The sequence below is a fragment of the Schistocerca nitens genome, chromosome 3 (assembly GCF_023898315.1).
Source record: "Schistocerca nitens isolate TAMUIC-IGC-003100 chromosome 3, iqSchNite1.1, whole genome shotgun sequence".
In the NCBI taxonomy this organism is placed as follows: domain Eukaryota; kingdom Metazoa; phylum Arthropoda; class Insecta; order Orthoptera; family Acrididae; genus Schistocerca; species Schistocerca nitens.
In genome coordinates this window covers 483,058,550-483,076,114 of record NC_064616.1, presented here as the reverse complement: position 1 = coordinate 483,076,114, position 17,565 = coordinate 483,058,550, and the positions used below count along the sequence as shown (strand labels likewise).

Below are 17,565 nucleotides of genomic sequence, written 5' to 3'. Positions count from 1 at the left end.
CGAAAGAGGGCCCACGCAGAGGCCATCGGATGGCGCCTTGGAGCTGGCATTCAGCTGATGCTATCAAGTGGGGGAGCTGCACCAGATGCAAGAATCATAGACATACAACGCCAGGGTAACCAGAGGCACAACAGAGCTTACAAGCCCACTGATGGCGATGAGGAAGAGTGTGACACTTAACACAGAACCCTGTGGGATACCATTCTCCTGGATCCGAGGGGTGTTGAGTGAAGGGCCAACTCAGACCCAGAAGACCCAATGGGATAAAAGCTCGCAGGTAAAATTCGAAAGGGGATCACAAAGCCCCATCATGGAGGGTAACTAAAATGTGATGGCGCCAAGCCATGTTGTATGCCTTACGTAGGTCAAAGAAGACTATGACAAGGTGCCAGCAATTAGTAAAAGCCTGTCTGATTGTTGTTTCCAATCTGAATAATTTATCAGTTGGAGATCGTCCTTCCCAGAAGCAACAATGATACAGGGACAAAAGGCACAGATTCGAGTGCTCAACATAATAGGAAGCTAATCACCCTCTTAAGCAGTTTACAAAGTATGTTAGTCAGGCCAACTGGACAGCACCTGCCGAGAGATGTTGGGTTCTTCCCTGGCTTAAGGACATGGATAACTACGCTGTCTCACCATTGCGAGGGGAAGGCACCCATAAGCCAAATGCAGTTGAAGAACCTTGTTAGATGTTGCCTCTGGGTAACATTCAAGTATTGGATCATCTGGTTGTGGATGGCATCGTGGCCTGGGGCTATGTCATGTGAAGAGGTAAGAGCCTGTAAGAATTCCCATTCAATTAAGGGTTCATTATATGATTCAGCTTGTTGGGATTGAAACAGAGGGGGGTCTTCTGCAAGAACCAATGGATCAGTCCACAGAGCACCCTGTAGGATAAGACCCTGGACAGTTGATTATCGCTGGGGAGCCAGAAGCCTACGGAGCTTGGCCCAAACCTGTGACGAAGAGGCATACATCCCCAGGGTGGAAAAACAGCACTAATAGCATTCCTGTTTACTCTGCTTGATAAGATAGTGAGCCTTAGCACACTTAAAAGCAATAAGGTTGGGCTGTGAAGGGTGTCGTTTAAATCGTTGCAGGGCCTTCGGCAGTTCTGGAAAATGACTGCTATGTTCTTGGTCCACAACGTGACCGGTAAACAATGATGGAGACCTGTGGATACGAGGAAGCAGTGCCAGAGGCATGAAGGAGAGTAGCAGAGACGTCTTGCACGACCACATCAATGCAGTCCGAAGAGGAAAGAAATTGTTGGTTTTCCGGTAGGTGACGGTAGTATCTGTTCCCATTCCACTCGATTATCGTGTGGCGAGAGAGTCCAGGGTAGACAAAGAAGCAGAGGGGACGTCATGTCACCTGGGTCAATGGTCGTCATAGACGAGGATGGGGTGACATCCATAAAGAAGATGGCAGACTCAGGTTGCGAAGGGGGAGATGGCGCCTTCGGCGGCACCAGGGGATGCCTTGTCCTGTGACTTATGCTGCTGCTTCTTCTTCTTCTTCTTCTTCTTCTTCATCTTCTTCTTCTCCTCCTCCTCTTTTGGTGGTGGAGGAGGGCAGGACACAGAAGGAGAACAGGCTTTTGCAAGATCTGGAACCGAAAGAGAGTGGGCGACCTTGGGGCGCACAGATAGTGTTTTGTGGCCGCATTGTGGTAGTTGGCTTCCGGCCTGAGAGATGCCAGGCGGGAAGGGTCCCAGGTGTGAGCACCATCACTGACAGGTGCCGAAGGGGGCTCACCTTCGGCTGGCTAGGGGGAGCGGCACCTGGAGGCGAGGGTGTGGGAACTTCAGGGGAGGGGGAGATGATGGGGGGTGGCGACGCTGGGGTAAGGAAGAGGTAGGAGGGGGAAAGGCTGTATGTAATATGTAAAAGTAGAAGTAATCACATTGGGTGGAGGTGGTTATATTTTTGGCGCGCCTCAGCCTAAGATAGACGATCCAGGGAGTTGTACATCTACATCTACACAAATACTCCTCAAGCCACCGTACGGTGCGTGGCGGACGGTACCCTGTACCACTACTAGCCATCGTATCTTATCTTCGTAGTCCTTACGCGCAATGTATGTTGGCGACAGTAAAATCGTTCGACAGTCAGCTTCAAACGCCAGTTCCATAACTTTTCTCAACAATGTTTCTCGAAAACGACGTCGCCTTCCCTCCAGGGATTCCCATTTGACTTCTCAAAGTATCTCCATAACACTTGCATTTTGTTAAAACCTACCAATAACGAATCTAGCAGCCTGCCTTTGAATTGCTTCCATGTCTTCCTTCGATCCGACCTGGCACGCATCCCAAACACTCAAGCAGTGCTCAAGAATAGGTCGCAATAGCGTAATGTATGTGTGGTCTCCTTTAAAGGTGAACCACTCTTTCCTAATATTCTCCCAATAAACCGAAGTCGACATTTCGCCTTCCCTGTAACAGCTGTCACATGCTCGTTACCTCTCTTATTGCTTTGCAGCGTTACATCCAGATGTTTATACGTCTTGATTGTGTGAAGTAGGAAACTAGTAATACGGTGTTCTTACATTACAGGTTTGATCTTCCTATCCACCCGCATTAATTTACTTTTTCCACATTTAGGGCTACCTGCCATTCAACACACCAACTGAAAACTTTGTCTATGTCGTCTTGTATCTTCCTACAGTCACTCAACTTCGACACCTTACTGTACACCACGGCATCATTAGCAAACAATCGCAGATTGCTGCCAACACTATCCGCCAAATCATTTACGTATATAGAGAACAACAGCGGTCCTATCACACTTCCCTGGGGCACTCCTGACGATGCCCTTGTCTCCAATGAACACTCGCCGTCGAGGACAACATACTGTGTTCTATTACTTAAGAAGTCTTTGAGCCACTCACATATTTGTGAACTTATTCCATATGCTTGTACCTTCTGTAACAGTCTGTAATGGAGCATGGTGTCAAATGCTTTCTGGAAATCTAGAAATATGGACTCTGCCTGTTGCCATTCATCCACAGTTCGCAGTATATCATGTGAGAAAAGGGAAAGCTGAGTTTCGCACGAGCGATGCGTTCTAAAATCTTGCTGATCCGTGCACATAAGCTTCTCAGTCTCACGAAAGTTTATTATATTCGAACTGAGGATATGTTAAAGGATTCTGCAGCAGACAGAAGTTAGGGATATTGGTCCGTAATTTCGTGGTTCTGTTATTTTACCCTTCTTATACACTGGAGTCACCTGCGCCTTTTTCGAGTCGCTTGGGCCTTTGTGCTGGGCGAGAGATTCACGATAAATGCAAGCTAGTTAAGGAGCCAATGCCGTAGAATACTCTCTGTAAAATCGAACTGGGATTCCATCCGGACCTAGTGATTTATTTGCTTTCAAATCTTTCAATTGTTTCTCTACGCCAGGAATGATTATTACTGCGTCGTCCGTATGGGAGTCTGTCCTACTCCTGGATATTCTTCTTTTGTCTCGTAAACTCGGAAATATGGCGAGCGTGGAGAATGGCGATTACGACAGTTGACACCCTCAAAGTGGCGGAACACACAGACTTCCCTCATGGAGAGAGTGGCGACAGTCACCAGACAGAGGGTCCGCCATACAGCGCGAAGACATACGTTGAAAACTCAAGCACTGAAAGCACCTCATGGACGGTGGGACATATGGCTTTATGTCACATTGGTAACACACATAACTTCAACCTTATCTCGGAGGGTGTCATCCCAGATAAGGTATAGTGTGGTTGTCTTTACATCCATTCCGCACACATCGAAAAAATGAACACCGCGTCGCTCAAAATTAGCCCGGAGTTCACAAGTTTAAAGGATACGTTCTCTATGAAAAATCACTCCCTGGACTATATTCAGAGGCTGGTGAGGGGTAATAGACACCGAGACGCCGCCAAGGCGATCACAAGCACGAAGGGCCGCAGATTGGGTGGCAAAAGATGCTTTGATCAACAGGGAGCCCAACCACGTCTTACTGAACAACTCCAGTTCGCCCATTTTGTCCTCAATAATCTCCACAAAAAACAATGGCTTTGTGGCGGTGAATGTGTCCCCGTCCGTCCTAGTACAGACCAGTTAGCGGGGAAAGTGTTTCATTCTGAGACTGCGAGCTTGGCCCTCCTCACAGGGCGCAGCCAAGGAAGTGAAGGCTGCAGTGTCATAAGAAGCACCATTCATTGATCCATTACCACTCGAAGAGATGGCTGTGTGGAAATAGCCAGATTTTTGCAGCTTGATACATTTCATGCACCAATCATCTGCCCTCATACCATCCACTCCGATGAGGGGCTCTCCCCATTGAGCCACCCAGACAGCAACAGCCGTCCGGCACGACGGCCGTTGCTGGGAGTTTCGATGCTCCAGGATGCCATGCAACCACTCCTTGGAATACATGGGCCGGGAACAGTTCGGGTCTCACTCGTGTGATCCCTGTGTTGTTAGGGGGCTCAGCCATATGGGTACCTAACAGCCCCACCACACAACTGGCTACACATGCTGGAGAGCTAGAAGGGCAGAGGGGGTGGGCAACGACGGGGGCGGCTGAAGGGGGCGTAGGAATTCACACCATAGACGCTAGGGAGGGAGTTCTTGCCAAAAAATGGCTCACATTAAAGACAGAATATTTAGAAGTGGAGGTCAAACCCCAAAGGGGGGACCAAAACGCCAAAAAGGATGAAAGAGAATAAGCAAGAGGAACGAAATTGCAAGGGATACAGGGAACCTGGTGGATAGCCAGGTCGACATAAATCAGAATATCGAGAGAGGGGAAGAAGGAGCAACGGGTAAGGAGGAGCAGGATGGAGAGGGAGGGGCACGATGAAGGAAATACAACACGTGAAGGAAGAACAGGCTGCCATAGCTCGGAGCTCCGTGTGCGCCACGTACGAACTCACGAAACAACCGTGAGCCCCCGAGGGGGGGGGGGGGGCTGAATCAGTAAAAATGAAGTACTACTGTACTAGCTATATCGCTGTATATTGCACTGAAGTACTAAATTAATGTCTGATAAACTCGAAAAGGAATTACATATGCCTTCCTAAGAGTAACGGTTCAATATTGATCCCCATACAACAATACACGTGTTGCATGTTTATATTGATAAGTGTTATGGCAGGAAGAGACCAAGGCACTTCATGCCATCAGCTATAAGTATACTGTGTCTAAAAAGCCTATGGGCATTGCCAGTTCTGTTTCTGAGATTTCCTATTGGCACCATCTACTGGACGACTTTGTAACTATGTAGTTTGAATCACTTCGAACAGCTATGTTTTTGAGAAGCACTGGTCTAGCCGTTACTGAAATGACGATGTCTGATAGAACATTGTTTGCGTGTGCGTGTGAAGTGAGGGAGGGGCGCACTGAATCTTTTCTCTGGTGGCACAAACTTTTTCATAAAGGATGGAGAGAAGGTAAAGACGACGAACGTGGTTTTCGGTCCGAAATTAGTACCAATGGGAACATCGTAAACGCCGATAAATGAATGAGGATCCTCAAGTCACGTTTCGAATGAAAAGAGGGACGGTAAACCGCCTGAAAACAGGGTTTTGCGGATCTCCTAAAACGATATGAACAAGTGGAACCGTGTACAATGTTTTTCCCATGCGCTGTGACAAAGGAGAGCAAACTCATGCACGATCGAGTCGAATCTTGTCATAATTTCTCATTCAGAATTAACCACGGCAAGAAATGTTTTGACAAAATAAGACCAATGTTTTGTTTTAGACTAGCCAGCAAATCATAGAGTTACTTATGGGTGGGTGAAACATCGCCAAGACTGGAAAAAAAGTCCCTCTCGTCCGATGCAATCGTTGAAGTCGAATATCTATATGGTAAAAATTGCAGTAACATCCTGTTATATCTCGCCAAAATATCGGCCAGATGCAAAGACTGTAAACTAGTTCTTTATGAAGAAGTATACGAAGTTCTGTACTTCACGAAACCTAAAAGCAAGGTATCCCTTCACTAATGGATTAACAAATTACCATTAATCATTACGTCAAATATTTAGCATGATAATAGGTGGGATTATGAAGTGGAATGATCACTAACTTCAGTTGTAAGAAAGTGTATTGCAGTCCACGATCGATATGGCAGATACTGGGAAACAAGAGTTTGTCTACAGGAGATATTGCATGCGGAACACTAGCACATCCCATAACTGCATGCCGCTGACGTAGATTGTGTCCATATTACGTCAGACTAACGGGGAGGGGCATGAAGTGTATACCAAGGGCTAACCGCCACAGCCACGTTTCAATGGCGAGAAAGTAGCAGGAATGTTTAAAAAGAAACTTTAACCGTATATCTTGCGGAAAGCTGCATAAAAAAGTTTAAGAATCTTCTTTCAGGGCACAATTTACGATGATCATTTACACCGGTGCGTAGAGATATTGCATATAAAATCGGGCAAATATCAGCTCGGACATCTGTGAATGGAACAGGAACACACCCTCATACACATTACAATAGAAAGTACTCTCCGTCATACGCTTTACAAATATTCGCAGACTATAGATGTACACGTAAAAGAATTAAGAATTTCATGGTATTTTGTGTAGCAGTAGCGCTGTTCAAAAAGTGTAAGAAGGAAGGACGGAATGAAAGTTGGTGTTTTAACGTTCCATCGACAAAGTCATCAGGAGATACGCACGAACTCTTACTGGGGAAGGGAACTGTCCGAGGCCATTCGAAAGAACCATTCTGGCATAGAAATTATTTAATTTACTGGAAACGTGTAAAAAATATTTGCAAGACCAGAAGTGGAGAAATTGCGTCCTTTCAATACAAGTCCTGTGTCTTAGCAGTTCGCTATCTCGCACGGTTGGATCATTCGTGCTTGCAGGAAGAAGAGCGAATAAAAAAGTATATTAGCAGTTCGTTCGTACGCTCGTACGCTCTAAACCAACGATACTGGCGGTCCTCTTCAGCTCTCGCGAATCTTTCCTGCCGCACGACAAGGGCCCGCCTTATTCGGCAGGAATCATTCGTCAGTTTCTAGCTGCACCATCCACTTTATACACCAGGTTTTTCACCTCCGGATTACTGTCTCCCACCTAAACTGAAATTTAACTGACGAGTTAAAGATTCGACAAAACAGATACCGAAGGCTTTGACCGACAAACTAGAGACCATTCTGAAGGATGAATTCTCTGGGGCCTTTGAGAAAGTGTAAAGTCGCAATGAGAAATACGAGGGCAGTTCAATAAGTAATGCAACACATTTTTTTTCTGAAACAGGGGTTGTTTTATTCAGCATTGAAATACACCAGGTTATTCCCCAATCTTTTAGCTACACAACACTATTTTTCAACGTAATCTCCATTCAGTGCTACGGCCTTACGCCACCTTGAAATGAGGGCCTGTATGCCTGCACGGTACCATTCCACTGGTCGATGTCGGAGCCAACGTCGTACTGCATCAATAACTTCTTCATCATCCGCGTAGTGCCTCCCACGGATTGCGTCCTTCATTGGGCCAAACATATGGAAATCCGACGGTGCGAGATCGGGGCTGTAGGGTGCATGAGGAAGAACAGTCCACTGAAGTTTTGTGAACTCCTCTCGGGTGCGAAGACTTGTGTGAGGTCTTGCGTTGTCATGAAGAAGGAGAAGTTCGTTCAGATTTTTGTGCCTACGAACACGCTGAAGTCGTTTCTTCAATTTCTGAAGAGTAGCACAATACACTTCAGAGTTGATCGTTTGACCATGGGGAAGGACATCGAACAGAATAACCCCTTCAGCGTCCCAGAAGACTGTAACCATGACTTTACCGGCTGAGGGTATGGCTTTAAACTTTTTCTTGGTAGGGGAGAGGGCGTGGCGCCACTCCATTGATTGCCGTTTTGTTTCAGGTTCGAAGTGATGAACCCATGTTTCATCGCCTGTAACAATCTTTGACAAGAAATTGTCACCCTCAGCCACATGACGAGCAAGCAATTCCGCACAGATGGTTCTCCTTTGCTCTTTATGGTGTTCGGTTAGACAACGAGGGACCCAGCGGGAACAAACCTTTGAATATCCCAACTGGTGAACAGTTGTGACAGCACTACCAACAGAGATGTCAAGTTGAGCACTGAGTTGTTTGATGGTGATCCGTCGATCATCTCGAACGAGTGTGTTCGCACGCTCCGCCATTGCAGGAGTCACAGCTGTGCACGGCCGGCCCGCACGCGGGAGATCAGTCTTGCTTGACCTTGCGGCGATGATGACACACGCTTTGCCCAACGACTCACCGTGCTTTTGTCCACTGCCAGATCACCGTAGACATTCTGCAAGCGCCTATGAATATCTGAGATGCCCTGGTTTTCCGCCAAAAGAAATTCGATCACTGCCCGTTGTTTGCAACGCACATCCGTTACAGACGCCATTTTAACAGCTCCGTACAGCGCTGCCACCTGTCGGAAGTCAATGAAACTATACGAGACGAAGCGGGAATGTTTGAAAATATTCCACAAGAAATTTCCGGTTTTTCAACCAAAATTGGCCGAGAAAAAAAACGTGTTGCATTACTTATTGAACTGCCCTCGTATATCGCGGTACATGTATCCTATTTATGTGTAAATTATCTCAAGACGTGGCGCGCTATTTTGGTGGCATCACAAACGTCTCACATTGATGTGCCTTCCGGACGGTGGAGAATGGGTCAAGAGGCAATGTGCCTACAAGGCAGTCTGGGTGCGTAAAAGGAGAGAGATATCTGAGTTTACCTAATCATAGCTATTCTCCCTTCCTCCCAACTATTCTTCTTCCCATGTCCTCTTTGGCAATGGACATGACCGGTAGCAATGTTTATCGAAATCTCTCTCACAGCGAACAGCTGCAGCACTAGATGCGAGCGCAAATCACTTCCTTACAAAATAAAGTCTCCCTGTATCGTGTCCATAAGCTATGGATGACATACTGCATACGCATCTGCAGCAATACGACCGAAATTCCATCCTTTTTGGATCGAACAGACCACACTGGCAACTTGTACTGCATTAAGATGTCTCGTTGCATTGCATGTGCTTGGTTGAATACAACGTCCAACAATAACAACTGCCATCTCTGTACCTCAAGCCGGCCGTGGTGGCCGAGCGGTTCTAGGCGCTTCAGTCTGGAACCGCGTGACTGCTACGGTCGCAGGTTCGAATCTTGCCTCGGGCATGGATGTGTGTGATGTACTTAGGTTAGTTAGGTTAAGGTAGTTCTAAGTTCTAGGGGAGTGATGACCTCAGATGTTAAGTCCCACAGTGCTCAGAGCCATTTGAACCAATTTTTTTTGTGTACCTCGCTAGAAAACACGGACACCGAAACTCACTTCCTTCTGATACGTCATCTGACACTGCAACGTACAAACAGCCACTAGATGGCGACTAATTTTTATTGTACCCTACACCGAAAGCGAATATCTGAAACCATGCAATAAGTCCACAGATACCGCCTGGATCAAAACAGATTTATCGTACCGCTCGTTGATATACGTGTTCCCCTTATTCTTTTGAACTACATCATAATGGTGTGTGGCGGAGGGTACTTTCGGTACCACTATCTGATCCCTCCAACCCTGTTCCACTGGCGAATAGTGCGTGGGAAGAATGATTGTCGGTAAGCCTCTGTACTGGCTCTAATTTCTCGAATTTTCTCCTCGTGGTCAATACGCGAGGTGTATGTGGGGAGAAGTAATATGCTGCCTGACTCCCCCTGAAAAGTGCTGTCCCGAAATTTCAGTAGTCTCTCCGTGATGCACAACTCCTCTCTTGTAACGTCTGCCAGTGGAGGTTGTTTAGCATCTCCGTAACGCTCTCTCGCCAGCTGAAATATCCCGTGACGAAACGCGCCGCTCTTCGTTGGATCTTCTCTATCTCCTCCATCAGTCCTACTTGATAGGGATCCCAGATAGATGAACAACACTCAAGAATCGGGCGGACAAGAACCTTATAAGCCACTTCTTTCGTGGAAGAGTTACATTTCCTTAAGATTCTTCCGATGAATCTGAGTATGGTGTCTATCTGTTTTATATGGTCATTCCACTTAAGGTCGCTCTGTATAGTTACGCTTCGATATTTCACGGCAGACGCTATCTCCAGCTGTTTTTCATCAATAGTGGAGCTGTACAGTAGTGGATTATTTTCCTACGTATGCACAATATGTTACATTTATTTACGTTCTCGGTCAACTGCCAGAGCCTCCACCATTCATTAATTCTCTGCAGGTCGTTCAGAAAATTCTTACTGTCTTCTGGCGTTGCTACTTTCGCATAAACAACCGCATCATCTGCGAATAGCCTTAAAGAGCATCCGACGCTTTCTACTACATCATTTATATATATTGTGAAGAGCAACGGTCCTACCACACTTCCCTGTGGTACTCCGGATTTACCTTTACCTCTGTCGATTTAGTTCAGTTAAGAGCGTCGTGTTGAGTTCTATCTGCAAGAAAGTCTTGAATCCAATCGCAGGTCTGCTCCTCCGATACTCCGTAAGCTCGTATTTTTTTCATTAAACGGCAATGTGGGACGGCGTCAAATGCCTTACTGAAGTCAAGGGACACGGCATCAGGCTGAGCGCCGTTGTCCACTGCGCTGTCGATCTCATGGAGGAACACAGCGAGCTGAGTTTCGCAGGATCTCTGTTTGCGGAATCCATGTCGATTTTTATAGAGGAGCTGTTCATTTTCCAAAAACGTCGTAATTCTTGAGCATAAAACATGTTCCATAATTCTACAACAGATTGACGTCAACGATATAGGTCTATAACTGTGTGGATCTGTCTTACAGCCTTTCTTAAAAACGGGAACTGCCTGCGCTGTTTTCCAGTCGTTAGGCACCTTTCGTTGCTCAAGCGATCCACGATAAATTACTGCTAGAAAGGGAGCAAGTTCTTTCGCATAATCTTTATAGAATCTTACAGGTATCTCACGTGGTCCTGAAGCCTTTCCACTAATAAACGATTGTAGCTGCTTTTCAATTCCCTGACCAGTTATCTCAATATCTGCCATTTCGACGTTCGCACGACGACTGAAAGGAAGGACAGTTACGATCTTCCGCGGTGAAAAAACTTCGGAAGACCTAACTGATTATTTCTGCCTTCTCTCTGTTATCTTCCGTTTCGGTGCCGGTGTGGTCGCTAAGAGAATGAAGAGATGATTTTGACCCATTTACTGATTTTACATACGACCAAAATCTCTTAGGGTTTTTCTCAGGTCGGTTGACAACGTCTTACTTTCGAATTCATTGAACGTTTCTCTCATTGCTTTCCTTACGCCCATTTTCGCTTCGTTCTGCTGTTGTTTGGCAGCTAGCTTTTTTTACTTCTCTTGAATCTGAGATGAAGTGCTCGTTGTTTACGTAGCGTTTTTCTTACACGGCTTTTAGACCAGGGTGATCTTTCCCATCCCTTAAAACCTTCCTCGGAACATATTTGTCTAGGGCATATTGAACAACGCCTTTGAATTTATTCCATTTGTACCCACGTCTTCGCCCTCATCACCGAATAGTTGATGCTGACTGCTGAGATATTCTGAAATTTGTATGCTGTCACCCTTGCTGAGCAAATATATCTTCCTACCTTTCTTAACATTCCTTGTAGGACCCGTTGTCATAGATGCTGTCACAGCCTTATGATCACTGATACCTACCTCTACGTTAACTGATTCGACAAGTTCAGGTCTGTTTGTTGCCAGGAGGTCAAAGACGTTACACTCACGAGTTGGTTCTCTAACTATCTGCGCAAGGTAATTTTCGGACTAGACATCCTGAACAATGCCACATGATTCCATGTCCCCTTGCACCAGTTTTGATGGCATAAACCTCCGAATCTATACTTGGCAACTTGAAGTCACCCCCTATTACAACGGCATGATCACGAAAATTACTAATGATATTTTGCAAAATCTGTCTGAAGACCCATGTAGTCTATAAAATCATCCGATCACCATTTTTGACCATTCTTTTATACTAAATTCACCCAGATTAATTCACATTCTGAACTCGTGATAACCTCTCTAGATTTTATCGATTTTTTTACTGCAATAAACACGCCGCCACCGTTGGCGACTAACCTATCCTTACGATAAACATTCCAGTCTGAACTCAGGCTTTCGTTGTCACTGACGTCTGGCTCCAACCAGCTTTCTGTTCCGAATACTATCTGTGCATTATATAAATCCTTCCATGCGAGCTTTGATTTCCATTACGTTGTTATTGTCCCTATTCAGGTATGAGCCAACAAAATACGAGTATTTTGGCATTCTGAGGACAAAGTCGGTGATAGAAATTTCGTGAATAGATTTCGTCGTATCTAAAAATGCCTTTGTTTTAATGATTGCTATCCCAACTAGCTGATCATCTCCTTGACACATCCTCCCCTACTTCTCTCTCCTTTCAACTTTTTCAATGTCCTTTGTCAATCCCACTTGACAAAAATCCCATACCATGCAGAATACCGCAAAAGAGGGCAAACAAGCTTAGTGTAAGTGTTTTACCAATAAAAAGTTCTGTAGCACTGAATGAAAACAGTTACCATAAATGATTACACATACCTTACGCCACTTCATTTCAGTATGACCACAGGGTTCGCTTAAAACACTATGACCGCCTCAAGTGTTACTACAGAACGTTCAACACATTTCAACAGCTGGATGAATAAGAGTAGAGATTATATATTTCCCTTGGTGCATTTTAACATACACAATGGTATGGAGCAGATCAGTTGTTCCTTCAGTACCGTCCAATTCACACCGTTAAAGGTGACTAGCTCAGTGAGAAAGTAGATGTAGAATATTTTATTCCCGCCACCCTGTTTCACTTGACACAGTGCTCTCTCCGATTAATAGTCAAGGTCTTGATTATCACGTCGAAAAAATGATGTTATGTAATTAGTTATTTGTTTATTACAGGGATGTGTCCTCAAGTCCTGACGCCTACAAATTCCCGTTCAAATGGTTCAAATGGCTCTGAGCACTATGCAACTTATCTTCTAAGGTCATCAGTCGCCTAGAACTTAGAACTAATTAAAACTAACTAACTTAAGGACATCACACACATCCATGCCCGAAGCAGGATTCTAACCTGCGACCGTAGCGGTCACGCGGTTCCAGACTGAAGCGCCTAGAACCGCACGGCCACAACGGCCGGCCCAAACTCCCGTGCCACAGACAGTAGTTGCACAATGCTTGATCGAAAGCAAGATGGAGTACCTTGTTCATGAAGTGGAGTATCGTTTGGTAATTCATTTTCAACAGCAGCAGAAATGTTGCAGCTATGTTAGGACAATTCAGACGGCTAAAGAAGCCCTGTGGCACAGCTATCTCCTAATCCCCCAGACCCCTTTCTCTGTATTTTTAAAAAAGCTTTAGATCCTACACCGCAACTGACTGTCAACCTGCAACTAACGTGTACCATTAACAAAAAGAGAGGATAACATGAAGGTGGGGCAAAGGGAGGAAATTAACTATTAAAAATGGTTGTACTTACATTTTCTTCCACTGTCTTCTTGATTTTTGCACTTGCTTCGCTCACTGTTTTTCCAGCCTTATTCACAGCAGAGAAAAGGAAGCTTCCTATGGATTTGGCGCCTTGCAAAGCTTTAGTTGAGACTGAAAGGAAGAAAATTCAGACATTATACACTTAATTGAGAATAAAAAAGATTATGATGGTTAAAATATGAATAAATTTTTGTACAACTTTCAAAACATTTTTTTCAATGGCAAGTACCATCAATTGCATTGTTTAAGTCCAAAGTGTTATACATGCGTGTATGTGCGTGCGTATTTGTTTTGGTCGCAGGTTTGAACGCTGAAGTCTGGAAAAACTGATTGACGAAGACACTATCGTTGGAAATTTCGAACCCATTTGGAACCTATGAACTATATGGCAAATAACTTCAGTTTAGCAGTCAAGAAGTGGGGCAAACACTCGCAATAAGATAATCGGGACTGACAACGATCTCAGCGTGCGAAAAAAACGTTGACCAAAACAACATACTACATGTTAAAGTAACCAGTCTCAATACGACAGTAAAAATATTGTGGTACAGAGCAGATTCATCTCTTAAAAGATTTTTGCAACTTTTTACGATGATGCAATGTATACCGAGTGTTACAGTAATTTTATTATTTGTAATTATTTTGTTTGAATTTTATCAGTTTCTCTTGTTCGCGTTGTCAGCAATATTCTATATTACTGAACTGCTCTTCCAGAACCCAGTACCAATTGTAGCTTAGAGGGGGAAAAACCTCAATTTTCAATATTTCGCGTAGTTATTGACGGAAATAAAGAGATTTAAAATGTCGTCATAATCAACCCCATGAAGAGATATACTCTTATGTCAACAGTTTAACACAAAAAGGCAACTACTACAGGTAGAAACTGCACTTATCTCTACCACCCGAATCTCCAGATGTCCGACACTCACTCAGATCAGTACCAAATGATGTATGTCAATAGACTATACACCAAAATAGTGATTTATTTCATGCTATGTGCTGTCGCCCCGTAGAACATGCGTAAACGGTAATTAAAAGTAACACCCGAACTCCGGAGCACACGAAAAACTTTAGGAGTTTGGAGCAATGATTTTTAGGCAGTCTGCTTTCGCTTCGCTAGTTTAAAGTTATGTACTTATTATGGATCTTATTATTTTGTTTACTACTACTCATGTAACACATTCACGAATAATACAGTAAAAAATTGTCACCATTGGGGTTCAAACCAAGGATCCCACGTACGATGATCTGTCATTCGTTACGTAATAGTTACAGTTATGCTTTTTCTGTGCTCTGCAAATCTGGTGTTATTTTAATTAACGTTTATGCTCATTCTGCTGGACGACAGTACATAGTACGAAGTAAATAGGGAGTTTTGGTTGATACTCTATCGACATACAACGTTTGGTACCGATCTGAGTGTCTGACATATGGAGGTTTGGGGTAAGCAGCATAACTGAACGCGCATCTACTATTTGAGAACTAGCGCACTTCGTGACTTCTAACAGTCTTTAAGCATAACTCAAAATCTTTCCTAAATTTTTCTCGCTTACGCTTAAAACCAAATACTTAACACATTAAGTCATTTGTTAAATAATCAGATATCTGAAGCTGTTTTATACATGGGAGTTCGATTTGTTAAATAATCGAGGATTTACAGGTATTTATGTAACTACCTAGTCTGTTGCCAGCATCTTAAGCAATAATACGGCATAATCTGTTTAACAGCTGTGTTCTTGTTTTTCACCGTTCGATGGGCGTAATGGCCTCGGAGTTCAATTAAGCAGCATACAAGCAAGAAGTAAGCTGTTAAAAAGTAATCTACTCTGTGAGCATCGGAGATGTACCGGTTGCGCGTCACTGCGTTGCCCAACAAAGGGGCAGAGAACAAGGGAGCGGGGCTGAATACCGCCGGGCGCATGTAGTGATGAGCAGGGACAAGGCCCGCTATTACGTGTTGTAGGTCACGAGACGCGCCGGGCACCTGTTGCTTTGTGGCCGGTTCATTTCGCGCTCCACCTCCTCCAAATCAATTAGCCTCTTATTACGCATCCCGCTGTGCCTCCGACCAAATGACGCGGCTGTCTGCCGTAAGTATGAAAGCAGCATGTCTCCTCCACAGGCACACATTTACAACAGCCACATTCATTAACTAAACACTGTTTACGCGTAATCACATTTCCACTTCAAAAACAGTAGTTTTATCCCGAAACAGTAACAACAAAAAATATTTTTCGTTCTCCCCTACTGTTTTTCCTTACTCGACATTACATACCCTGCAGACTACTTTTCTACGAGAACCAAATGGAAGCTGTATTACTTGAAAGGTTAAGGGCGCTGTAACTTTGTAGGTCAGTACGACAGGTATTTTACTACTTGTCCGATATAAAGTTACCCTCTTCTACCCCAGATGAAGGCTATAAAGCTCACCCTTGATCTTTCCCTTTTCTACATTCCACATCTTCTATCACCAGAAAAGGATAGTCTCTCCAGACCCCCTTGCATCCAAATCCTTCACCAAGGAAATGTTAACACCAGCCGACAGCGCTATCCTTAATCCTTACTCGTTTCACGACTGCACCGATCCCAATTCCTAAACTATAAGATCACTGATTTTATTCCCAACATTGTGTTTACGTATTTTAATGGTTTTATTCAAAGGTTGGAAATCGACGACGTCGCCGATGCTTACACCGCATCCCTGCTCTACTCGGGACATGTAAATAACTGATAAATAAAAGCAAGAATACTGCTGAACAGTGAGGGCGTCAGTGTTTGCTGATGCAAGAATCACGACCCTAGTGGGAGGAACGGATTACAGCTTCAAAATGAGGAAATCTAGCCGAACACATGTCGTACAGTTTCAAATCGTAAAAAACCGAAGTATTTCTTACCAGTAATGGTTCTTAATGAATACTCTACAAAACTCAACTTTTTAATAATTTCATTTCTTTTGTAACTGCAGTTTCGTTAGCTGCGTCAATGAACTCCGCTGCCCTGTCGGTATACTATCTTTTTCTAGTCTCTGGATGGGTCGCAAAGTCCACGTGCCTGTCACTTTCTTCGTTGTTACGTTGAATCCCATCCTGTATGAAGTCTGTTTCAATCTCCTGTTCCACTTTAGCATCGTAATCCCAAAGCTCCTTTTCAGTATTTCTAACGTGTCTACTCACTTTCCCCCGATCGTTATAATTATCTATTTTACGCAATTTCGTGTCAGTTCCTCCTAATTTATCAGTGAGAGATCGTTGATATTATTTGCTGGTATTTTTCGTTTAACTGAGTTCCGAATATGCCTGGATTTTGGTCGCAGTGGTAAAGGAGTTAATCGAAGTAAAGAAAACCTCTTCTTTTAAAACGCTGCCCACGGTGTACACGTGCTCAAGTTTATTTGTCGTGGCAATTTCTTGTATTTTTTCATTTTTTGAACAGAGCTTTTTAATACGGTTAACTGCTCTTAGATGGTACTTACAAAAGCTGCGCTACTTCCGTTAGCAATCACGGGCGTGCCGTAACAGTGACTCCATGTCTATCGCTCGCGGGAGGGCACTAGATATACCCACTTCTCAGCCTTTGACAGCCCATACGGTTACTTCATTGCTGGCTATCACTAGATATGTAATAGTTTCTATAACTAAACTCTGCAAACGACGTAAGTCCATGGTAGACGGTACTCACCACCGGAGTAGACAGTACGATTTAGTCTCGTTCCATTTACGTTTGAAGCATCGATGGAAGAATGAGTACTGGGAAGGTTGGAGTTGACTCTTTCGTTGGAGCAGCAGCTCGTCTGGACGAGGATACGGAGTAGGGAATTATTAGAGGAGACAGCCCAGTTTTTGAAAATGTGTGAGTAAGACGAATAGAGGTCAATTCGCAATGTACATAATGTTCACGTCGCGTACTTTTTAGTACTGAAGGATGAAAGAAAGGTTATAAAGGGGAATCCAGTCTTACGCGACAGATGGGAATATAATCTCAGAATTTAGGAATCTGCATTGCTATTGCCCTCATTTGTTAAGTTCCAAAATGCGCATAAAGGATGTTCTTCACAAAGAGCACTTTGTAAATTATACCCACTGTGTGGAACAGCAGG

General features: G+C 44.3%; 1 protein-coding gene across 5 annotated transcripts in view; it reads right to left on the bottom strand.

Annotated features, from left to right (window-relative positions):
• LOC126248410 (synapse-associated protein 1) overlaps positions 1-17,565 on the bottom strand; it is a 339,042-nt gene that overhangs the window by 78,703 nt on the left and 242,774 nt on the right. For all 5 annotated transcript variants that reach the window (XM_049949366.1, XM_049949367.1, XM_049949370.1 and 2 more), the window contains exon 4: positions 13,459-13,580. In XM_049949366.1, the coding sequence (XP_049805323.1) occupies positions 13,459-13,580 (122 nt within the window). The remainder of the gene's footprint in view (positions 1-13,458; positions 13,581-17,565) is intronic.